At 40.6% G+C, this 26690-nt stretch overlaps 1 protein-coding gene across 4 annotated transcripts in view; it reads right to left on the bottom strand.

Moving 5' to 3' along the window:
* Nucleotides 1-1944: 1944 nt before the first annotated feature.
* LOC106608614 (Kv channel-interacting protein 4) overlaps nt 1945-26690 on the bottom strand; it is a 266063-nt gene continuing 241317 nt past the window's right edge. For all 4 annotated transcript variants that reach the window (XM_014206655.2, XM_014206652.2, XM_014206653.2 and 1 more), the window contains exons 3-8: nt 17190-17259; nt 10521-10591; nt 6076-6183; nt 5711-5815; nt 5364-5426; nt 1945-5236 (exon numbers count right to left, since the gene is read on the bottom strand). In XM_014206655.2, the coding sequence (XP_014062130.1) occupies nt 5189-5236; nt 5364-5426; nt 5711-5815; nt 6076-6183; nt 10521-10591; nt 17190-17259 (465 nt within the window). In that variant the 3' untranslated portion in view covers nt 1945-5188. The remainder of the gene's footprint in view (nt 5237-5363; nt 5427-5710; nt 5816-6075; nt 6184-10520; nt 10592-17189; nt 17260-26690) is intronic.

Raw genomic sequence — 26690 nt, 5'->3', positions numbered from 1 at the left:
TAACTCTTCTTCTGTCAAATCTCGCTCACCCAAATACCTCTGCAGCTGCCACCACAACCTCCATTCTCGGAGACTTCCGATCCATCCCTGCAGTACAATTAATAACCATTGCTAAAAATCCAATCTTATTGAAACTTAATTCACTTTTTGGCCTATCCCTCTGTACTGGTATATCTCTACTACTTTCACCACTCCTCCCCCTTAACCCATCTTCCTCTACTTTCTTCACTGCCTCAGCATATGACAACTTCTGCTCTACTCTAACCCTGGAAACCTCAACCTGCCTCTCTCACACACAACATTTCTGATCCCCAGCTCCATGGGCACCCCTACAATTAACACATTCCACTACTTTCCCCAATACTACACATTCCTTTGTCTCATGCCCTTCTGCACATTTCTCAGAACTTGGACCCTCCCCCCTACACACTGCTGCCACATGCCCATAAGCTTGACACATGTAACATCTTAATGTATTCGCCACATACGCATATCCTAACTTCACTTTGTCAGGCAAAGACAACTTCAAAACTCAAAAGAACAGACAATGACTTCTGTTACCCCACTCTCGCCATCCTGTCTGCCTCATATCAAACGACGAGTATCACATAAACCGGGAATCTTTGCCCTCTCCTGGTCAACGTTTATATCTACTGCTACCCCAGTTATCACTCCTTCCATTGGTGCCCTTTTCTTGAGAACGAAACAACTCACTTCTCCTGCCCCCATTCTTTTTACTTCCGAGCGCATTCTTCCTCTGCCCAACAAAAACAATTATCACTAGACTACTTCTAGTTACCCTCACCGATTCCACATGACCCACCTTTTTTTTTTTCACCCACCGTGAAAGCACAAATGAATCAGCCAAAAGGCAAGAGTTCACTTTTTCCATAAGCTTCACTCCTACTGTCAGACTTCTTCATCCTGATCCTCGGTCTCCGATAACTTTACCGCACCTACCACCTCCGATACTTCACCCTCATTCACTTCCATTTCCCCTCCTGTCTTCAGCTCCGTCTGCTTACACTTTCTACCATTCTTCTTTGACAAACCATCTCCTTTTTTCCCACCATTTTTATCCGACTCAAGCTCACCCCCCTTCCCTCACTCTCTTAGACCTCTTCTCCCTCTCTTTTTCCCTCCATTCCTTCTCCGTTTTCCAAGTACACGTCTCCTTATGATAATACTGCCGCTCCATCCCTGACACCCATCTTGTACTTGCTTTCTCTAGGGACTCCATTTCCCCCTTCCTGTTCCAACTCTGTTCTACTCCCGTCGAAGTAAGAACTAAACTTCAAGGCATCATTGAAAAAGTGTTAGTCGAAAAAAGGTTCGCAAACCCTTCAGCAATGCAGTCTCACCTAGATCAGGTCCTAGCCATCTTTGAAAAACAAGTCAGGTAAAAAGTCTTAAAGGGGCAGTGTTGTATTTTGATACATAGCCAATATGCTGAGCGTTGCATAACGTCTCTGATTCTGTTATAATAATAATACATTTTATTTTATGTGTTTTTTTGTTATATACAGGTTAATGTTAAGCCCTGTATGTTTTTTTTCAAATGTCTCATGGAATGTAGGCCTACACTGAACACCACACATTGGCTGCTACTGTAGGCTGAATGATAGAACAGCTATTTCCATGTTAAAATGTTATGGGATGTGTTTTTTCCCATTGTTTTTGATAGAAGGCCACTCTGGTAGGCCCACATTATGATCAAATAGCCACAGTAGCCTACTTGGTCACGGTTAAAACTGACTTAGAGTGGGTACAGCCTTATTGTTCACAGTAAACGCGCGGCAGAAGTTGCACAGAATTTTCAAAGTTCAAGTTTGAGCTCAGCAGATCTGAAACTTTCTCTGTGACAATTTTTTTGGGGAGGGAACATTGAACATAACTACACACCACAGTGACACACCCACATGAAATATCTGAACACAAGGGATGTGAACATTCAAACCAGTTTTATTGAATCTCTCTTATAAAATGCACTCACCTAATCACAAAGACAACTGTACATCTTAAATGTCCAGTGACTCTTAAGGTCCATTATATCACCCTTCTAATCCTATAATGGTCCGCACAAATGAAACCTACACTATCTTGGTTTAGCAGTTTCCTAGATTTAGCTAAATGGCAGAAAGATTAGTCTTTCCTTCCTACATTTGTAGAGTGGTCCTTTGTAGCTCAAAGCATGGCGCTTGTAATGCCAGGGTAGTGGGTTTGATTCCCGGGACCACCCAAGCGTAAAATGTATACGTGCACGACTAAGTCGCTTTGGATAAAAGCGCCTGCTAAATGGCATATTATATTGAGTGAAAGAGGAACATAGCTCCTTAACATTTTATAGAGGTCCTTCGAGGAAAATATACAGCACTTGTATTTCAAAATAGCATTCAAGTCATCAATGTTTTACCTAATGTGTTTAATGCTTCTCAACTCAACTCGTTTTTTCAAGACTGGAGTAACAACGTGACTCCATTGCAAGTTATTTGAATGGGTGTGGGATTTTTTATCTTGGCAGCGTCTGCATCCCTGAATTGCCAATATTTCAAAGTACATTATTTCTTTGAACCAAGTGGTAGGCTCAGAGTACCACAAGGTGGTGTTATTGTAACATTTTGTAATGGATCCAAGCCACAAACTCAGCACACAGAGGCTACTCAAATAAGTTAATAACATTGGTACATTGTGTAAGAAAATAAATACAATTTAAGTCCTGTGCATATATATCTGTGAAGGTTTTAACAGGCTTTGTTCAATAAATTCATTTCCAAGATCAGACTGAGTGCAATAAAATCTGAAATCAGAGCACCCAATTACTACCCTCATGCGCCTCATGCTATAATGATTGATTTAAATACATTAGGATGTAAGGTTGAATAACAGATTGACAGAAGTCACTTTTTTTGTTTGCCAGAGACATGTTCAATAGGGAGAACACGTTTTGAGATGGAGTGAAAGCATTAGGTACAACCTGGACTTGTCCAAGAAGAACTTGTTTAGCTGTCCCTGACTTAAATTGACCCATGTTTTTAGGAGATAATTACCCCGCTGAACAAAATCCTTGGTCAAATAAGATCAAGCTAGGTAGACAAACAAGTTATTTCCCTAGACTATGCTTACTCTTATGCACTCCAGAACACATTCCCAGGGGTACATTTACATGGATAAATAAGTTATTGCCAATTAAGGAAACAGAATATGCTAAATACTGCAGATACCTCCTTGCTCATGTCCACATTGCTTTTCACAAACTTTTAATTTAGAGATGGGCAATAAAGTAGGGTTTTGGAGCAGAAGCATCCTGTAAGTAGTGATATTCTACCCAGCATGCTCTGTCCCTGCGCATGATTGGAGCCAATCAGGACTCTAATCAGAGACTGCAGGGGCCAATCAGTCCTCATATGCAGGGAAACTGGACACGTCACAAACAAGTTGAAGGAAACCACAGGCCCTGTCCAGAAACAACCCCTACCCCTTCTATACGTATAGATCTGAGAGGACTGGGTATATTTAAGCAATATGGTCATAGCTCCACCTTGCCCTCTGATAGGCTGGGTAGAATTATCGCCATATTGTTTCCACCTGTCCAATCCTCCACTATCACTCCAGTGTTTAACTGCCATATTGTAATTATTTCGCCACTATGGCCTATTTATTGCCTTGCCTCCCTTATCCTACCTCATTTGCACACACTGTATATAGACTTTTCTATTGTATTATTGACTGTATGTTTGTTTATGTCGCACTGCTTTGCTTTATCCTGGCCAGGTCGCAGTTGTAAATGACAACTTCTTCTCAACCAGCCTACCTGGTTAAATAAAGGTGAAATATATATATATATTTTTTTTTAATTGTCTAGACAGTTGGGGATAGGGGTTGTTTCTGGACAGGGCAACAGATCTACCTCTCAAAACCAAAGGATGACAGATTCGAATTTGCTTGTATAGCTTCACCCCAGTGACCCTCTGCAAAGGACAGTGATGAACATGCATATTCAAAAAGACCATAAATTCCCCCCAAGAGTGAGCTTCTGCTTAATACTGTCCACCTGACTATCCCTGTGTACATTGACTAGCATATCTACCATATATCATATCTATATCATTAAAATCCAACATACCAGTGTAACCTGCAAAATTGTTATTCAAAACATGAATGAAAACATGTCAACAGGACACATGGGGGAATACAGACATGTACGGTCAAATAAAGTACAGTACATTTAAAAGCAGCATAATCTTGTGGCAAGATAATTGTTTCTCCTAATCGCATACTCAATGTAACAGCTACCTGTGTGCTTCTAACGATACTTTTCACCGTCATCGAATTCAACTTGGAGTGCAACGTTTCATTTTAGTCGGCAAGTAAGCATGAACAAAGTTGAAAGTTCCACATAGATTCTTAGAGTATATACACTTTTTTAAAAATGGTACAATATGAAGTCTATTTTACTTGGGTGCTGGGAGAGCAAAGGATGGACCGTAGTGGCTGAAAAACCTCAGTGGTTAAGAACATTCTGGAATTCTGAGCCTGATTTCGGCATACAGTTATGTCACTATTCATCACACAAACTTTCACCTTTCAGACTCATTGTTGTCCATCTGTTCAAAGGCAGTGGCATACGATAACGCATTTAACTGGTTTCCACTAGATAACACAGGCACAAATGCAAAATTGGCAATATTGTAAAAATTCATGAAAACCAAAATCTGCTTTTTGGTTTTAATTTAAGGTTTGGTTTAAAAATCAGGGTTAAGGTTTGGAATACAATTTTAAGAAGATACATCTTAGAAATAGGCGCGGTTCATGATTTTGTGTCTGTGTTAAATAGTGATGACCCAGTTTGCTGGATTCCTGTACTGCAGATACTGTAAATGGTGACTGCAGCACAGCTGTTAAGATATATGTGTCTTTGTACACAGGAGATTTGAAGAGTTCAATCTACTTAATCAAACCACAAAACTCAAATTAAAAAGGAAAGATTGTAAAGATCAATTCTTTTTTACAGTTATTCCAGAATGTTTCATACCATTACATGTATGATTTGTGTGGTCCATTGCTACAGTTTTTCCAGAATGTTTCGTACCATTACATGTATGATTTGTGTGGTCCATTGCGCTGTATGCCGGTTGTTGGTTGGTGTCTGTTGATAGTTGAGTCCAGAGCTCTCCAGGTCAGCCACGAGTTAAATTACGTTTTCAAAGAGCTGCATCGACCTCATGATGTTCTCATCCTGGTGGACAAAGAGAGGAACTTTAGAGATGTCCATCCTTCACTGAAAATGTATGCCAGAGGTAGTAAATACTGTATTATGCAAAACATGTGATGCAATTGCAGAGAAGGCGGCGGAAATAACTCACATTTTGGCAGCAGTCAATAAACTCGTCTATGGTTACAACACCATCCTTATTTTTATCCATCTTCTGTTGGTCAGGAACATCAGAGAGGTTGGTCAGGAACGTCAAAGAGGTTGGGAAGGCAATGCAAAAATATGTATATTGTAACAGTACACATGGATGAACTAATTGGAAAGATGGAAAATAGTTAATTTCATTCCACATAACAAATGTCACTGTACTTTAGGGTAACTTGTATTTAAATAACACAAGCATTGGACTATTGGTCCATACAATAATTGCTGATGATGATGGTGAATGTAATATGCATATTTTGGCAACAATGTATGGCACTTAAAAAAAACACACACCTGAAAAAATATCTCCACGTGTTGTCGAGGGGTATCGTCTTTGAGTAGGGGATATGTGCATTTCCCCATCATGTCATAGATGGCCTTCATGATGTCAAGCATTTCCTTTAAAACAGAGAGTAAAGATAATGTGGACAAGTACACTGTATAAAAGACAAGGTGAAGAAAAGTAGAGGAACATTTTTAAATATCATTAGACTGGTTGTTCAAAATGTAAACATATGTCATGCTTTACATCTACATAAAGTAAAGTATCACTCGTTCAACCAATTACTAGGTCAGCATTTTGTTCTTATTTATAGAAATCAATTAGTAACTCAATTAACGTGATATAGACAGCGAGTTGCGACATTGATTGTACGTACCTCTTTAGTAATATATCCGTCCTTATTAATATCATACAGATTGAACGCCCAGTTGAGCTTCTCCTGGACTGAGCCTCGAAGGAGGATAGAGAGGCCCATAACAAAGTCCTGCAGTAGAAACACAAACTATTGGAAAATGTACCAAAAACATATCAGAAATATCTATGAAGCCTTAATGGATTGATATGATACTGGTAACAGACATTGAATGTACAAAGAATGAACTTGAACTGAACTATTTTTGGTTACCATATCTAAGTGATATGGAAATTGAATTGAACTTAGTTTGCTTATCATATCTAAGTGATTGAAGTATCTAGTCTAAAATATATAACATTTAAGTCCTTTAGCAGACACTCTTATCCAAAAGAGCAATTGGTGTCAAGTGCCTTGCTCAAGGGCACATAGCCCGCTGGGATTTGAACCAGTAACCTTTCGGATACTGGCCCAATGCTCTTAACTGATAGGCTACTGCCGCCCATAACACATTCACCAGTATGATTCTTTACAACAATATTCTTCCCAAAAAACAACAAATGAACACACACATCCTTGGGGTGCAGAAACATAGATAATAAATAATGCACATTATTTGATTTGTAGAGATGCTTTCGGATCCCTACAAAATAGGCTTGAGAGTGATACAGTACTCTTGGACAGAAGAACGCACCGTGTTTTTGTAACACCAGATAACTCGGGTGAAGAGCAAAGACAACTTTTCTATCGTAATAAGCAAGATTATTCACTTCATTAATGTTAATTATATGTATGCTGGGGGGATTCCATTTGGACTCGATTCAAATTAAGTGAAGTTTCACGGTTAGCATGTGTCTTGTGGGTATGAAGCTTCTAACAACCTTGGAATGCTCACTTTTTTGTATCAACTTCTGTCAAATGCTCCTAGGGCAATGGGGTAGGTAATTAGGAGAGGATTGAGATGACACACAGACTCTCAGAGACTGATGTAAGAAATCTCCACAACTGTACATTCTATATTAAAATATGTATTGTAAAATAGATTATTTAACCTGGAAAGTCCCATTGAGATACAGTATATAAAAATAAATATATATATTTAGACAGTGCCTTCAGAAAGTATTTACACCCCTTGACTTTTTCCAAATGTTGTTGTGTTACAGCCTGAATTGAAGGTTAATTACATTTAGATTTTTTGTCACTGGCCTGGCTACACAATACCCCACAATGTTTTTTTGTTTGTTTTTATAAATGATTAAACATTTAAAGAGCTGAAATGTCTTGAGTCAATAAGTACTCAACCTTTTTGTTATGGCAAGCCTAAATAAGTTCAGGAATATATCTTTTTTTAAGTCACATAAGTTGCAAACATGATTTTTTAAAAGACTACCTCATCTCTATACCCCACACACACAATTAACTGTAAGGTCCCTCAGTAGAGCAGTGAATTTCAAACGGATTCAACCACAAAGATCAGGGAAGTTTTCCAATGCCTTGCAAAGAAGGCTCCCGAGTGGTGCAGTGGTCTAAGACACTGCATCTCAGTATAAGGGGCGTCACTGCAGTACCTAGGTTTGAATCCAGGCTGCATCACATCTGGCTGTGATTGGGAGTCCCATAGGGCAGTGCACAATTGGCCCGGGGTTGGCCGTCATTCTAAATAATAATTTTTTATTAACTGACTTGCCTAGTTAAATTTAAAAAAATAAGGGCAGCTATTGGTAGATGGGTATAAAAAAAAAGCTCACATTGAATATCCCTTTGAGCATGGTGAAGTTATTAATTACACTTTGGATGGTGTATCAATACACCCAGTCACTACAAAGATAAGGCATTCCTCCTAACTCAGTTGTCGGAGAGGAAGGAAACCGCTCAGGGATTTCACCATGAGGCCAATGGTGACTTTAAAACAGCTACAGAGTTTAATGGCTGTGATAGGAGAAAACTGAGGCTGGATCAACAACATTGTAGTTACTCCACAATACTAACCTAAAGGACAAAGTGAAAAGAAGGAAGCCTGTACAGAATACAAATATTCCAAAACATGCATCCTGTTTGCAACAAGGCACTAAAGTAATACTGCAAAGAATGTGGCATAGCAATTAACTTTTTGACAATAACCTAAAAATGAAGGCCTAATCTACACTGGAGTTGTTTACCAAGAAGACAGTGAATGTTCCTGATTAGCAGAGTTACAGTTTTGACTTAAATTTGCTTGAAAATCTATGGCAAGACCTGAAAATGGTTGTCTGGCAATGATCAACAAACAAATTGACAGAGCTTGAAGAATTTTGAAAAGAATAATGGGAAAATGATGCACAATCCAGGTGTGGAAAGCTCTTAAGTGGTTTACCCAGAAAGACTCACAGATGTAATCACTGCCAGGTGATTGTAACATGAATTAACACAGGGGGTTGAATACTTATTAGCTACTGTTTTATTTTTCATATATATTTTTTTACAAATGTTAAAATTTTTCTTCATCTTTGACATTAGTATTTTGTGTACATTGTTGACAAAAAAATTTACATTTAAATCAATTTTAATCCCACTTTGCAACACAAAATGTGGAAAAAGTCAAGAGGTGTGAATACTTTCTGAAGGCACTGTATATCTTGTATCCTGTAAATTCTGGTCCTGAAGACCAGCAGGGTGTGCAGGCTATTGTTGTCGCTCAGCATTAGCCCACCCTACTCAAGTCATCAGCAAAGCCTTTAAGTTAAATGGGTGTCAAGAGTAGACTGAAATTAAAAGCCTGTACACCCTGTGGGTCTCCAGTACCATGATTGAACAACACTGGTCAAGACTGAGTGTTCCACCAAGAGTAACTGTGACACTATAGAACCAAATCTCTAATGGGAAATGTATCTAGGTCATTATACTTCAGAGAGTGATGTCAGGGATGTCATCAGGGGCGGATTGGTCGTCTGGCAAATCTGGCACATGCCAGATGGGCTGAACCATTTTTTAGGAGAGTGAAAAGAGAGCGGCACAGCCAGCGGCTGATGAGCCTGTTAATATATTTTTGTAGTAGCCTTTTCTTTTTTCTCTGTTGACATAATCTATCAGCTTTCTCTATTGGGCAGATGCAGTGAGAAATGCCCCCCCTACCAAGATGGGCCGGTCTGGTTAAGTTCAAAGTCAAACGCGCCATCAGTTTGCCAGCTCGTTCCTACAGAATGGTAAACAATTATATGACCAGTAAAAAATGAAAAGGTTGTGTGGAGAACAAACAAAAAAAGCCAGATGCAGCAAAATCTGGGCTACCAAATTGACAGATAAGGCCCATGTTTTGTAAAATAGCTGAACTAAAGAAGCAAAAGAGAGGAAGGATTGCGAGGGAGAGGCCGTTAAATGAGCAGTGTAAATATGGATGATGAGGACAAAGAATATGACTCAAGGCGCACAGACGGTTCAACTGCAGCCAAAGGAACGTAGGACAATGCAGTCGAGGTAGAAAACAGAGAGACACACACACTAATAGATGTATACTGAGTTCCTTGATGTTTTGGCTGCATGTGTTGCCTAATAATTATAGGCCTAATGAATTCTTAGGGCAGGGGGGCATATATCAGCCAGGCATTTGCATATGTAGGCTAGTATGCAGCCTAGTTAGGCTAGAAAATAATTAGTTACTGTAAGCCTATTGAACGTATTACAATTAATTAATTTGCACAAGTTTCTCATATGCCATGAAAATATTGCAACATCAGTCTTTGTGTGTGTGTGTGTGCGTGTGCATGCATGCAGGTTTATCTATGGTGTAGTCAGTTAGCGATTGGCTAGGCCTACTTACGATACTGCAACTGTCTTATGAAAAAACATTTCGAATTAAATGTTAACTACTAGTATGCCTACCTGGCAGAATGATATCATGATTATTCTTTGTATGAATCGGGTGAGGATTTGGTTGGCAAACTTTGCCATCGTAGTAGCCTACAACGACATTGGTTCCCAGTAGATGGGTAAGCGGCAAAGTCAAAATTGGCTATATTGTCCAAAATAATGAAAACACACATTTTCTTTTTGGTTCTAATTTCAGGTTAGGATTAAGCATAAGGTTAGCAGTGTGGTTAGGGTTAGGTTGAAAATCAGATTTTAAGAAGATAAACTGTAGAAAAAGGCAGGGCTTATAACTTCGCCACTTGCCCAGATAGTGACGACCAGAAACATCGCTAGACAAACACAGTCCTCTCTCGCTAGGTGCACAATTAAAATGACACTCAAGAATCACCCAAAAATATTGTTTTTGATGTGATTTTTGCATTAACATGGACTCAGAACATCCAATAGTCTTGTTTATCTAATGAAAAATATATATTTTGTGTGTGTGTGTGTGTGGGGGGGGGGTGGAGGAGGAGGTGGAGGAGGTGATGCTGGGGCCGGTGAAATGAGCCTAATTTAATTCCCAGGCCGTCACTGGATGTCAGTCAAAGGAATAGGATCTGAAGAAGGATACACAAGCTTACCTCAAAACTCACAGATCCATCTTTATCCGTGTCAAACGCGTTGAACAGAAAATGTGCATACATCGACGCGTCTGAAATGAGAGACACACAGCCTCAGTCAAACATAGTGATGACCACTCACAGCCTCAATTTAGACCGACGATACAGGCCCACAGTGGTTCCAACTAAACATTTTCAAATGTTTTTGCTCCTTTGTTCAACATAAAATCCATCCTAAGTACACAGAAAACAGAGTAAGAAAGAGTTTGGATTCATTTTTCTTTCTTGTTTTCACATGTGCAGGCCTCTAAGTGAGATGTGTTATCGCTCCCTTTCATTCTCACTGCAAGAATAACAAAGCCGCATCTTCACACAAGTTGCGGTTGGAACTGAGGTAATCCTCAAATATCTTCAGGCAGCATAAACAGAAGCAAGCGTGTGTGTGTGTGTGTGTGTGTGTGTGTGTGTGTGTGTGTGTGTGTGTGTGTGTGTGTGTGTGTGTGTGTGTGTGTGTGTGTGTGTGTGTGTGTGTGTGTGTGTGCGTGTACTTGTCCGCTTGATGTAAAGATGGAAGTGTCAGCCTTGAGTTTCTTTTGTTGAGCTGTATAATACAGATGCTAGTCCATCAAACACAAGACACCCAGGGACACTATCAGAAAGGGCCCCAGCTAGTGTCACAGAAACAAAGGGAGCACAAAAAACCAAGCTATATAACGACATCACAATGTTACATTGCTTCTTAATAGGAAATCCATCTTTTTACATTGGTCAATTAAGCAATAAGGCCAGAAGGGGTCTGGAGTATGGCCAATACACCACGGCTAAGGCTGTACTTAAGCACAAGGCAACGCGGAGTGCCCGGACACATCCCTTAGCCGTGGTATATTGGCCATATATCACAAACCCCTGAGGTGCCTTATTGCTATTATAAACGGGGACCAATGTAAGTCGAGCAGTAAAAATAAATGTTTCTTCGTACACGTGGTCTGATATACCACGGTTGTCAGCCAATCAGCATTCAGGGCTCGAACCACCCGGTTTATAATAAGAGACATTCTGTACATCTATGACATCAGTGGTCACCAACCGGTCAATCGCGATCCACTGGTCGATCTTCAAGGCATTCGTAGTCGATCACCAAAAATGTCTGTAGAAAAGCCAACCATAAAGGCTTGCGCTCCTTTTTTTTATTTGTTTGTGTTGCGCTATTGCCGGTAGGTGCACTTGATTCAGAAGCCCTGCGCACCGGGTAGGCAAAGTGTTCCCATTTTGAACCATTTCAGTTTGTCTGAAAAGATCTGTGGCTAAATCGAGTGGACCTAATGCGCTCCGTGCCTACAGCTTCCACAACCCCGGCCACAACAAAGTTTGATTCTAGACTACATGAGATTTCATAACTTTTAAAAACCATGACCAGAGAGACTAGACTGTCAAAGAATACAGCAAAGAGCTACTGATTGAGGAGAACTGATATTTGTGTGAGTTTGACTGCCACACACTACTGTTATGTACATACAGCTTGTATAGAAACGTTATTTTGATTATGTTTCTAACGTACTATATGCTCTTGTACTATATTATTGTACAATAAATGAAGATATGCGTTTTACACCGGTCAACAGATCTGCCCATATCCTCAGAGTTCACACAGAGTTTGGTCTCTCTTGTTGTAATGAAGAGCAACCAGAGCCATATATTTATATGGTTATGGAGACATCATATAAAAGTGAATTGGGGGACACATTCGCCAGTGTTGTTCGTCATTTGTCTTATTCGATACAGTGTCTTATAGGGGGCTTTTTAAAAACATCATGTGTGAATTATAACCTGGGGAGAACTTCAGAGTAGAAAAATATTACCTCAGGGCAGTGTGAACTCTAAATGAACTGAATATCGATATGCAACAGAAAGTCCAGGCGCTTATTTCCAAGAACCCAAACCCCTCTTTTTCCAGGTAGACCAATTCCAATGACCCAATTCCACTGGATAATCAAAAGCAAAAGCACATTTGGTCCGGACAAAGGAAAACCCCATTATAAAATGGACTAAGCATTTTTCACCCCCTATTCCTAGTCAGTAAGGGATGGGTCATTCTTGAATTGCATCAGTAAATGCTGTCCCTTGACTTTGACACCATGAAAAGACACTTAAATGACAAAATCCTTTTTTCATTTTATTTAACTGTTATTTAATAAGAAAACATATGTAAGTCCTTTATACTGCAAAATATCTATTTGTATGCATTGTAGAAACTACTGGGGGCTATCAAATTGGCTTGTCCCACTGGTGATGTGTAGAGGTGAAGTGACGTGTTTTGGGGATTTAGAGATATCTATCTATTATTTTGAATGCTATATAGTGAACTAAATTATTTCACATTTTATATATAAAAAAAAATCAATGAGTATTAAAATAGCTTTTTTTCTTACTAGTATAATGTCTGTCCCTCAGACTTTCAAGGTGGTAACACCAATGACATAAAACTCTCATTACAAAGATATACAAGGACCTAGCTTGAGCATTCCCTCCAGTGGTAAACTGTTATCATGGGAGGGGTCTATATTAAAGACAATTATTAGCTAATAGCACCCTTTTAGTATGTCATACTATTTCATTGGATTTCATTGATAATTTGGTGTGTCTAAATCCAGTGTCACAAGGTGTTACTCAATTTAAATCAAGGGAAATAACATTGTGAGCAAAATGATTAATCATATCTCTTTAGTAAATTATTTGTAAAGGTTTGATGATCTTAGATTTGAGAATTTGTGCCCTCCATTTCAGAAATTCCTCATTAACCAAAAATGCCTCATTGTTGTTACCATCATTGGTGTTACTACTCCTACTGGTAGCACAATGTTATCATAATGATAAACATAATTTAAAGTATTAAGCTACCATATTAGTTGATTTAGAATGGGAAGAAGTACCCAAATACATTTTAAATAAATAGACAATCTAGAAAAATGAAGCGAATTTTCCACAATGTCTTGCCCAAACGCCACCATAATTTAAGAACAACCCGGATAAAACAGCAAAAACAAAAGAAAAACATGAAACGGTCTTCAGATATAATGGCGCCGGAGGAATTGGCTGCCATTTTACAGTCTCCTAACCAATTGTGCTATTGTGGGTTTTTTTTGCGTTATTTGTAACTTATTTAGTACATAATGTTTCTGCCACCGTCTCTTATGACCGAAAAGAGCTTCTAGATATCAGGACAGCGATTACTCACTGGACAAAGATTTATTCTTTAACGAATCGGACGCGAAGGATTTACTTCAGACACCCGACAAGGCCCAAATCCCTGTGATTCGCATGAGAAAGATACGGAGATATCGGGGACGTAGGTCGGAGTGCCTTGTAAGGATCCGACGGTGAGTGGGTATTCTGCCTCTACCATCAGTCCTATTAGCCAACACACAATCATTGGATAACAAAATAGACGAGCTACGATCACGGATATCCTACCAACGGAATTTAAGAACTGTAATATCTTATGTTTCACCGAGTCGTGGCTGAACGACAACATGAATAACGTACAGCTGGCGGGGTTTACTATGCATCGGCAAGATAGAACAGCCGCCTCCGGTAAGACAAGGGGTGGCGGTCTGTGTATATTTGTAAACAACAGCTGGTGCATGAAATCTAATAGTAAGGAAGCCTTGAGGTTTTTCTGGCCTGAGGTAGAGTATCTCATGGTAAGCTGTAGACAACACTATTACCAAGAGAGTTTTCATCTATATTTTTCATAGCTGTCTGTATACCACCACAAACCGATGCTGGCACTAAGTCGGCACTCAATGAGCTGTATAAGGCCATAAGCAAAGAGGAAAACACCCATCCAGAGACAGCGCTCCTAGTGGCAGGGGACTTTAATGCAGGGAAACTTAAATCCGTTTATCCTAATTACTACCAGCATGTTAAATGTGCAACCAGAGGAAAAAAAACTCTAGACCACCTTTACTCCAAACACAAAGACGCGTACAAAGCTCTCCCTCGCCCTCCATTTGGCAAATCTGACCATATATCCTCCTGATTCCTGCTTACAAGCAAAAACTAAAGCAGGAAGCACCAGTGACTCTGTCAACAAAGAAGTGGTCAGATGACGCAGATGCTAAGCTACAGGACTGTTTTGATAGCACAGACTGGAATATGTTCAGGGATTCTTCCGATGGCATTGAGGAGTACACAACATCAGTCACTGGCTTCATCAATAAGTGCATAGATGATGTCGTCCCTACAGTGACTGTACGTTCATACCCCAACCAGAAGCCATGGCTTACAGGCAACATCCGCACTGAGCTACATGGTAGCGCTGCCGCTTTCAAGGACCGAGACTCGAACCCAGATGCTTATAAGAAATCCCGCTATGCCCTCTTACCAACCATCAAACAGGCAAAGCGTCAATACAGGACTAAGATTGAATCGTATTACACCGGCTTCGACGCTCGTCGGATGTGGCAGGGCCTGCAAACTATTACAGATTACAAAGGGAAGCACAGCCGTGAGCTGCCCAGTGACACCAGCCTACCAGACAAGCTAAATTAGTTCTATGCTCGCTTCGAGGCAAACAACACTGAAGCAGGCATGAGAGCATCAGCTGTTCCGGACAACTGTGTGATCACACTCTCAGTAGCCAATGTGAGTAAGACCTTTAAACAGGTCAACATTCACAAGGCCGCAGGGCCAGACGGATTACCAGGACGTGTACTCCGAGCATGCGCTGACCAACTGGCAAGTGTATTTTCAACCTGTCCCTGACTGAGTCTGTAATACCAACATGTTTGAAGCAGACAACCATAGTCCCTGTGCACAAGAACACTAAGGTAACCTGCCTAAATGACTACCAACCCATAGCACTCACGTCCGTAGCAATGAAGTGCTTTGAAAAGCTGGTCATGGCTCACATCAACACCATTATCCCAGAAACCCTAGACCCACTCCAATTTGCATACCGCCCCAACAGATCCACAGATGATGCAATCTCTATTGCACTCCACACTTCCTTTTCCCACCTGGACAAAAGGATCACCTATGTGAGGATGCTATTCATTGACTACAGCTCAGCGTTCAACACCATAGTGCCCTCAAAGCTCATCACTAAGCTAAGGACGCTGGGACTAAACACCTCCCTCTGCAACTGGATCCTGGACTTCCTGACATGCCGCCCCCAGATGGTAAGGGTAGGTAACAACATATCTGCCACCCTGATCCTCAACACGGGGGCCCCTCAGGGGTGCATGCTCAGTCCCCTCCTGTACACCCTGTTCACTCATGACTGCATGGCCAGGCACGACTCAAACACCATCATTAAGTTTGCCGACGACACAACTGTGGTAGGGCTGATCAGCAACAACGATGAGACAGCCTATAGGGACGAGGTCAGAGACCTGGCCATGTGGTGCCAGGATAACAACCTCTCCTTCAACGTGATCAAGACAAAGGAGATGATTGTGGACTACAGGAAATGGAGGACCGAGCACACCACAATTCTCATCGACGGGGCTGTAGTGGAGCAGATTGAGAGCTTCAAGTTCCTTGGTGTCAACATCACCAACAAACTATCATGGTTCAAACACACCAAGACAGTCGTGAAGAAGGCATAACAAAGCCTATTCCCCCTCAGGAGACTGAAAAGATTTGGCATGGGTCCTCAGATCCTCAAAAAGTTCTACAGCTGCACCATCAAGAGCATCCTGACTGGTTGCATCACTGCCTGATATGGCAACTGCTCAGCCTCCGACCGCAAGCCACTACTGAGGGTAGTGCATACGGCCTAGTACATCACTGGGGCCAAGCTTCCCGTGTCAGAGGAAGGCCCTAAAAATGTTCAAAGACTCCAGCCACCCTAGTCATAGACTGTTCTCTCTGCTACCGCACAGCAAGCGGTACTGGAGTGCCAAGTCTAGGTCCAAAAGGCTTCCAACTTCTACCCCCCCAAGCCATAAGTATCCTGAATAGCTAATCAAATGGCTACTCAGACTACTTTGCATTGCACCCCCCCCCCCCCCCACCTTTTACGCTGCTGCTACTCTCTGTTTGTTATCTTTGCATTGTCACTTTTACTCTACCTACTAATGCCCCCGCTCATTGACTCTGTACTGGTACCCCCTGTATGTAGCCTTGCTAGTGTTATTTTACTGCTGCTCTTTAATTTTTTGTTATTTATCTATTTTTTACAAAGCATTTCTTTTTCTAAACTGCATTGTTGGCTTGTAAGTAAGCATTTCACTAAGTTATACACTTAGTGGCAAATATGCGACAAATAAAATTTGATTTGATTTACATTTTGTAATGCGATATTCTTCTATTCCTTCTCATTACCTTTTTTTTTAACCTTTTTTGTCTGCCTCCTATGCCTAAAATGGAGACATTATTCAAGATAATTAATCAAGTTGATTACAGAATGCAGTAAAAGAGTTAAAAAGTATCAAGAACCTCCAGCTGATCTAGAAGCTTCCCCAACCAGGGTCGTGTTCAATAGGTAAAAAACGATGTGTTTTCAAACGGAAAACAACCAAACTTTTTGGAGAAGTTTAAGTAATACATTCTCTGTTTTAAAGCATTTTTCTCCCATTTTGTGCATATTGAACACAACCCAGGGTTAAAGATTTCAGCCCTAAAGCAGTATGGATCGTGGGAGCCATTTGTCAAGCAGAACAATTCTCACCAGATGTGTCAACATACCTCCCTGTGGAAAGAACTGGGAGTAGATGACTTTGAAGGTGTCTTCATTGACCACGCCGCTAGGGCACTCCTGCAAAGAAAAGCAAAAAGGAAATATCATTCCATAATTCATTAGAATTCTTAAATGTTTTGAGGGTATACAGTGTGTTTACATTTACATTGTTTACAAACCCTGGAGTAAAACAAGCTTATATTTTGGGCTCATGAGGTATTTCTAAGTTATATTCTTCAAGAATCAATGGGTATCTATCATTAATTTATATGTCCAAAAATGGATGTAGCAACTAAGGACTGTAGCTTTAAAGGTTTCTCAAATAAAACATGTTTTCAAAAGGCTAGTTGATTTGAACACAGGGTTTTTTCTTCAGGCCAACAAGGTATTCCCAGTTTGCCTCTAGATAACCTCTGACATGGCCATCCCTATGCTGCAAGACGTGATAAAAGCAATCCTTTCTACTGATGTGAAAGGACCGCCGTAGCTTTTCATTGGCACGATACAGTTGATTCAGCTTTCCACTGTATATGGGGAGAAACTATACATAAAAGGCTCTGATTTCATTCAGTGCTTTGGAGTAAAAAGTAAATGGCCCATTCAATGTTGTCCAAATCCAAGAATAAAGGAAAATGCAAGCCAAGCGCCGACCAATTTCTCATCCAAGGCCTTTTTTAAAGCTACCAAGCTGTAGACGTCTGGCCCCATTCAGTAAACTTAAGAGACATTTATATGAGTACTCGTATGCAACTTTTCAAAAGCCAGTCTTTTCAGAAAAAGAAACACCCAGAGAAGAGTGTTGTTAGCGCATAACCTCAGCATTGAGATGTGTTGGAGGTGGGTAAGCCTTGTTTTCATTATCGACTTATTATCAGCCATCATTCACACCGGCCGGCTATTCAATTTTGGGAGTGCATTTTTCACCACAGGGGAAGATATTTCACCCGTGCTGACAATCTCTCAACGCAAAGGTATGAGGGAATAGACTACCCACATTTTCAATGCAAGAATCGACCCTTAGCCAAGGCAATATGGGGTTGCAGGAATTCATAAGAGAGACCATATCAAGGTGAGGTGAATGCACATAAACACATTGGGTGACATTCTCTTTTAACACAATTCATGCATTTGGGCAGTGGTTTTCTTGATTTACAGTAAATGGGACCCGGGATGCCAGGATACTGTAGCTGGGAGGCAAACGCTTGAAAGTGAAAAAGAAAATATATACATAAGTTATGTGACGGTAAGAACATTATGCTGTTACTGTGCCTTATTGGGTTGTGTTTTCTAAACCTTCCCTATATGAAACTATGAAAAGCTTCAACCAGATAAAGCATACACTTTCATAGCCCTCACATACAGTACTGAAAGAGGATTGAGATGGGCCAAAAGTCACATGAAACCAAAAAACAATAAGAGTTTATGAAATGTGTTTCTTGCAAATACACTGGCAATCAGTAGGAAGCGTTTTTAACATAATTGCATAGAACTACAGTATGGCTTGCATATCAGATGCATTTGGCTGGCCATTATCAACATTTAATTTTTAGTTATTTAGCAGTTGCTCTTATCCAGAGCAATATACAGGAGCAATTAGGGTTTAAGTGACTTGCTCAAGGGCACATCAACACATTTTTCACCTAGTCGGCTCAGGGATTCAAAGGAGCAACCTTTCGGTTACTGGCCCAACACTCTTAACCGCTAGGCTACCTGCCGCCCTTGAGTGAGCGTGGGGAAAAGTGTACCGGCCATTATACCCAAAAGGGAAACAGGAAAATACAGAGGGCTTTTAAAATGGTGTCCTTTGAGAGAAAAATGAGGCTTGGCTCCTTCCTCAAGTCAAAGAGCTATACAGTATCTGCCCTTGTCTGCTAAATGGAAATCTATAATGTTTGACATTGAAACCCTTAAGAATTGTATTAGCCTATCATGTAGGCTTCTGGAGCTAGCGTTAAGCAACAGAGCTAACTTTTCTTACAGATTAGAATACTGCAAAAAAATCAATTTTGGTTTAGAAATCCACCAAGGACACCGTCCAAAAAGATCAATCCTTGACATGAATAATTTGTTGTTAAACAATGAACAGTAGCATACACTTCCATTATTATCTTGCCTCTGTACAAGACAGAACTAGAATATAAATCTTGCAGTGCATGCTTTTGTATGCACATACATACAATATCATTACTTGTGTCTCATTTAGTAATCGGAAGGACATAAATGGATTCCCAGCTTAAGACACCATATTTACATTGACGTCATTTAGCAGACACTCTTAGACCACAGCAACTTACAGGAGATATTACAGTTACGTGTCTTGCTCAAGGGCACATTGGCAGATTTTTCCCTTAGTTGGCTTGGGGATTCAAACCAGCAACCTTTCTGTTACTGGCCCAACGCTCTTAACCACTAGGCTACTTGCCACTCATTAAGGTCTCACCAACCCACTGTTGGGCTGCTGATAACAATGATAACACTTAAGCTATGTGCTTTGAAAACATTCACAGCTCACAATGTAACAAAGCTTTGTCTCTGTAAAAGGTGCAAAATAAACAGCAGGCATGTGGGGATGGTTCCTTATATAGCCTCTAGCAGGGTTACTCAAGTACTATTTGAGAAGGTCCAGTCACACAAATTTCCTAGTTAGCAAAGGTCCGGATGGATATTGTCATTTATCGGTGTAGTAACCAACCACCACCTCACAACTCATGCAACCCCAAACTGTCTACTGTATATAATACGATACATCTCCCAATGTTTGGAAACGGATGACCATTGTGAAATAATAATGATCAAAAAAGGGAAGGCCACTAAATAAATGAAACATGGGACTGAGCAATGTTGAAATAATGCATCAAGTTGAACAGTGTAAAGACTACATAAGGTAGTGGTTGTAGTAGCTTTCCAGGTTATCTTATGGTTATGAATGAGTATTCATTTACTGAGGCAACACCTGGCATTGCTACGGTGGCCCTGAGGCGCAATACCCCAAATCAACAATGAAAAAATTGGATAGAAACAGAATTAACTCAAATGATCGTGTCGCAAACTGAATGAACTTGACACGAACACAATTAACTTAGCACAAACAAAATGCTAATTGGCCACAAAAGGTCACTTAATGATAGTCAACACAAACATTTACAACATTTATAGAACTTGTACATGCATGCAAAACTGTATACAACTCCACGAGAGAGAGTGAAGGGTGATAATTGTGTGGGCCACAGCTGTTGTTTCGATGTTTGTGGGTGAGGGTCAACTACATAAACACAGCTGGTAGGTAGCACCCTTAGACTTTTCAAGAGCAGGGCTGCATCGCCTTGACAAGTAGCAAATCACATTAACACCAGCAGGCATTTGATCAGCACACAAGTTTGTGTGTATGAGTGTCAATGTGTTTCCCCACTGAGCTAAAGCCTACCACGAGTATTCAAGTTTCAGGCAAGATTTTTCCTCAAATAACATCTAAAACTCCTCAGAACAGGCGCAAGATCAAGAGAGGTTTGAGTTGTAAAAGTTTGCACCAAAGTTACCAGTGAGTGCGCTCCAGGCATACTGTAACTTTACACCTCAGTGTCTTCTCAATTGTCTCAGATGGTCTCTGATATGACTGAGTCTGCAGAAGAGAGATGGAGGAACAGTTTACCCTGGGTGGGTAGGGTAGGAAGTACCCTGGGACCCACGTGTTTGGGTCCCCAGATGGCTCATGGTTTTGGGGGAATGAGGGGGAAAGCAGGGGAGTTGCTAGTTCTTTGTTGTTTCATAAACCCCTTTTAATATCCTGTGAGTAGCTTAGGTCAAGAAGACCCTGAATTTACCTGGAAAGCAGCCGAGAACACAAAGTGTTCAGGTTTTATTTTGGCTGTTTTGTGACCTGATTCTGTCAAAAGTTAACTGTAAGGGAGCTATGAAGGGTGTTGTGGTGTTAACCTCTTACCCCTCTGAGGATTGTCTTACTAGGCAATACTGGGTATACAGTACACCGCTTATACTGTCTATATAAGCTTGATCTAGTCCTGGCTTTAAAAGTCCTGTGTTGTAGGTTACACGTTGAGGGTCAAAGTAATAATTATCACATATACAGTGCCTTCGGAAAGTATTCAAACCCCTTGACTTATTACACATTTTGTTGTGATACAGCCTGAATTCAATATGGATTAAATAGTATTTTTTTCTCACCCATCTCCACACAATACCCCATAATGACGAAGTAAAAACATGTTTTTAGATTTTTTTTGCTAATTTATTGAAAATAAAAATACAGAAATATCGAATTTACATAAGTATTCTCACCCCTGAGTCAATACATGTTAGAATCACCTTTCACAGCGATTACAGCTGTGAGTCTTTCAGGGTAAGTCTCTAAGAGCTTTGCACACCTGGATTGAACAATATTTCCACATTATTCTTAAAAAATTCTTCAAGCTGTGTCAAGTTGGTTGTTGATCATTGCCAGACAGCCATTTTCAAGTCTTGCCATAGATTTAAGCCAATTTAAGTCAAAACTGTAACTAGCCCACTCGGGAGCATTCACTGTCTTCTTGGTAAGCAACTCCAGTGTATATTTGGCCTTGTGCTTTAGGTTATTGTCCTTCTGAAAGGAAAATTTGTCTCCCAGTGTCTGTTGGAAAGCAGACTGAACCAGGTTTTCCTCTAGGATTTTGCCTGTGGTTAGCTCTACTCCTTCTCTTTTTATCCTAAAATACTCCCTAGTCCCTGTCGATGACAAGCATACCCATAACATTATGCAGCCACCACCATGCTTGAAAATATGAAGAGTGGTACTTAGTGATGTGTTGTGTTGGATTTGCCCAAACATGACACATTTTTTGCAATTTTACTTTAGTGTCTTAATTTTAAAAAAAAATTGCACAGGCTTCCTTCTTTCACACTTAGGCTTCCTTCTTTTCACTCTGTTCTTTAGGTTAGCATTATGGAGTAACTACAATGTTGTTGATCCATCCTCAGTTTTCTCCTATCACAGCCATTAAACTCTGTAGCTGTTTTAGAGTCACCATTGGCTACATGGTGAAATCCCTGAGCGGTTTCCTTCCTCTCCAGCAACTGAGTTAGGAAAGACACCTTTATCTTTGTTGTGACTGGGTGTATTGATACACCATCCAAAGTGTAATTAATAACTTCACCATGCTCAAAGGTATATTCAATATCAGCTTTTTTTTACCCATCTACCAATAGCTGCCCTTCTTTGCGTAGCATGCGCTCCAGCAGGTATATCTCACTGGTTATCCCAAAGCCAACACCTCCTTTGGCCGCCTTTCCTTCCAGTTCTCTGCTGCCAATGACTGGAACGAATTGCAAAAATTGCTGAAGTTGGAGACTTATATCTCTCTCACTAACTTTAAGCATCAGCTATCTGAGCAGCTTACCGATCGCTGCAGCTTTAAACAGCTGTACACAGCTTTTGCACACCAGTATTTCTACTTGCACATCATCATCTGCACGTCTATCACTCCAGTGTTAATTTGCTAAATTGTAATTACATCGTCTCTATGGCCTATTTATTGCCTTACCGCCTCACGCCATTTGCACACACTGTATATACAGTTTTTCTATTGTGTTACTGACTGTATGTTTGTTTATTCCATGTGTAACACTGTGTTGTTGTTTGTGTCGCACTGCTTTGCTTTATCTTGGCCAGGTCGCAGTTGTAAATGAGAACTTGTTCTCGACTGGCCTACCTGGTTAAATAAAGGTGAAGAAAAAAAATAAATAAATTGGAAAACCTCCATGGTCTTTGTGGTTGAATATGTTTTTGAAATTCACTGCTCGACTGAGGGACAGATAATTGTATGTGTGGGGTACATAGATGAGGTAGTTATTAAAAAATCATGTTAAACACTATTCTTGCACACAGAGTGAGTCCATGCAACTTATTATGTGACTTTAAGCACATTTTTATCTCCTTAACTTATTTAGGCTTGCCACTCAAGACATTTCAGCTTTTTCTTTTTAAAGAATTTGTAAACATTTCTAGAAACATAATTCCACTTTGGCATTATGGGGTATTGTGTGTAGACCAGTGACACAACATTTAATCAATTTTAATTTCAGGCTGTAACAACCAAATATGGAAAAAGTGTGAATACTTTCTGAAGGCACTGTATTTTACAAATGCATAATCATGGATATTGCAGTAATTCTAATATACTAAACCTCATATATTTGTTTGTCAGACAATCTCCATTAAAGCTATTACACTAAATAAATATATAAACGCAACATGTAAAGTGTTGGTCCCATGTTTCATGAGCTGAAAATCTCTGAAAATTCTATACACACAAAAAAGCTTATTTCTCTAAAATTGTGTGCACAAATTGGTTTACATCCCTGTTAGTGAGCATTTCTCCTTTGCCAAGATATCAAGATGCTGATTAAACAGCAAGATATCCTTTGCCAAGATATCAAGAAGCTGATTAAACAGCATGATCATTACACAGATGCATCTTGTGCTGGGGACAATAAAGGGACACTCTAAAATGTGAATTTTTTTCACACAACACAATGCCACAGATGTCTCAAGTTTTGAGGGAGCGTGCAATTGGCATGCTGACTGCAGGAATGCCCACCAGAGCTGTTGCCAGAGAATTTAATGTTAATGTCTCTACCATAAGCCGCCTCCAACATCGTTTAAGAGAATTTGGCATTATGTCCAACCGGCCTCACAACTACGTGTATAGCATTGTGTGGGCGAACGGTTTGCTGATGTCAACGTTGTGAACAGAGTGCCCCATGGTGGCGGTGGGGTTATTATATGGGCAGGTATAAGCTACGGACAATGTACACAATTGCATTTAGCGATGGCAATTTCAATGCACAGAGATACCGTGACGAGATCCTGAAGCTCATTTTCGTGCCATTCATCTGCCGCCATCACCTCATGTTTTAGTTGATAATGCACTGCCCCATGTCGCAAGGATCTGTACATAATTCTCAGTGTTGATTCAACTTCAAACCTAATCACTAAACCAATCAAGGTGTCTGCTGTACAGACACAAAGTTCGACGTAGACAATATTTATTTGGAGCCTTTGTTGTTTCGCAAAGCTAGTGCTAATTAAAACAGTGTTTTGTGTTCTTGTCAACCCTCCCATCCCCCCCACACTGCTTGTTCACGCTGCATGAGGCCATATAGAGTACAGTAATTACGCTCCGAATGGTTACAGTACGTTGAGACATTAAACTGCTTCCCTTATTTCAGCCCTATTGTCTGCTAATCAAAATATGGTTGTGAGTCGTGCAGAGCGGAAATGCAGTGTGTTCACACTATCCTTGAAACCCCAGAGACTGTTGGGAGGTTACAGATGTCAACACTAATTGGACATAGTGACTAAATGGCAAAGTAATGAAGAATGGCTGGGTCCCAAACAAAGAAACGTCCTACCGCTGCCCTTTATACAGTGCAGTGACTCGCCCTAGCACATTTGAGGAGACCAGATGAAAGAAATGTGTATAGAGATTCAATAATATTGCTTTAATTTATCCAGTCCTTCCAGAGTGATGAAGGCAAGTCGACAAGGGCAGGGAGAATGTGGGAAGTTTTCAGTTTGGAATCAAGTCAATTGACTAAAATGTAAGCCACCACCCAAACAATAACATCTTCACTTCAGATCACGCAACAGATTTCTGCATGTTTTGCTTTTCACGGAGAACAAAGAGTTCACACTGCACCTAAAGGTGTTTAGAGCTCGATTTAGAGGAGAGGGTTTGATCAAGGTCAGCGAAGACAGGTAAAGTGGTCAAGCCTGCTGAAAGAGACAGCTAAAATGTTTTCTGTATCGATTCCATCAAAACGCAGGGGCTAGAAAACCCGCAAAAACGGCCACTTACATTCCGTGAGGTGAGGCCAAGTTTATCTCGGTCATGGTGACATAAATCTCACTGAGAGACCAGAGAGCTCATCTCAATTTTGGGGAGAATGGAAACCTACTAAAGCCAAATAGAAAAATGTCCAATGAATGTTGTCAGCATGTTGGTGTGCTGATATGATTGGTCTGTGTTTACGTCAATCAATATCAAAATAGAGTAAAATCTCACAAAATTGTTACTCTATGACAGTGCACTTCTCTACATATGGGTTTGAATGGGTCTGAGATGACTCAATGTATCTGTATTAATTTGATAAACTTGTGAAATGAACTCACCCATGAGAAGAAAATCATAACTAATTTGTGGAATGCAAATCCCAGCCGCACGTGAAATTCCTTACAATGACTCATCTCGTCAAGGTCGGGGAAGGAAATGTACGTGGAAAATCAAGCTACTGACTTAGAAGTTTTAACAGCGGCATCTCCACTGATGTATTTTAAAGTGTCACAATCTGAGATGGCAATCTGCTGCCCCATGCCGATGCCCTGGCTCTGAATTCCTGAGCAGTGTGGAAGAATTGGCCAGATGTGAGGAGATTGGGTTGCTATTGTCAGGAGTCTGGGATGAGGTCGGCAATGCGAGAAACAACCACAATACCGCCCTGTTCGGGACAGCTAGATACTTGGCCAAAGGTCTCATTCCGGGCACTACTGATCCGAGAGAAAGCCAAACTCTGGCCGCTCGGAGAGGTTATAAATGTCTTACTCATAAAGTTTGATGTTCAAAAAGACTCTCATTCTACCACCCTCGGACGCTCACCTTGGAGCGATGATTCACACCAAAGTCCGAGACGTCAGGGACACAGGGCCAAAATTGCTCAGAATAGAGACTGTTCCAGATTACATTTGTCTGGCCAGTTTTTTAAAAGCTTTCCTGTGTTCTGCCCCTAATACTGGGTTAGGGTGAACCATAGATCAGGATTTTGACCTGAGCGGGTAATAAGTTAAAGAGCTATAGCCTCGACAATGGACAAAAGCTAGTCAAAAGCTGTGATTTTTCCAAGTTTGAGACACTGTCCTGATTGGAAATGTGCCCAACTACAGTAACTGCCTAACTGTAGAGGAGTGATGGGTCTGGCTTCTGCTGAGAGGCCATTATCATTGAACATGCGAGACCAAATTCCAACTTAAAACAGTCCTAGCAAAAGAGGAGAGAAAACAAAAAGCTCTAGAGGTAGGGAAAGTGGTCTTAAAAATGTTTTGATGGGAGATTCCATAGGGACAAGGCGTCAGGGGACTACAGGGTGACAATTAAGAGCCGCCTCAGGCATTAGAGAACTTATCAGCCCTTATTTCCAGTCTCCTGGGGTGAAGGGCTAATGGGTAGACTTCCCCTATGCACATCACAGGGTCTCTGGGTAGTGTCCATAGGGACCAGGGCCACTCGGGATGCGGGTGTCAGAGGCCGTGGGCCTACCCATTTGTCACCAGACAATTTGGGTCAAGTTAATTATGGGTCATCTCATTACGGTTCTTAACAGAGGTGACAAAGACATTTTTATTGTACACTTGCCGCTCTAAAGAACTTTGTGTGACCTGATTGTTCATTAGTCATTAGATAGTATATAGAATGCATTTGAGGTGTGACCTAATTGTTCCTTGAGTACTCATCCTTGAGTAT

The sequence above is a fragment of the Salmo salar genome, chromosome ssa07 (assembly GCF_905237065.1).
Source record: "Salmo salar chromosome ssa07, Ssal_v3.1, whole genome shotgun sequence".
NCBI lineage: Eukaryota > Metazoa > Chordata > Actinopteri > Salmoniformes > Salmonidae > Salmo > Salmo salar.
Note: the sequence above shows the minus strand (reverse complement) of the source record. Positions and strands in the feature narration are given on the sequence as shown.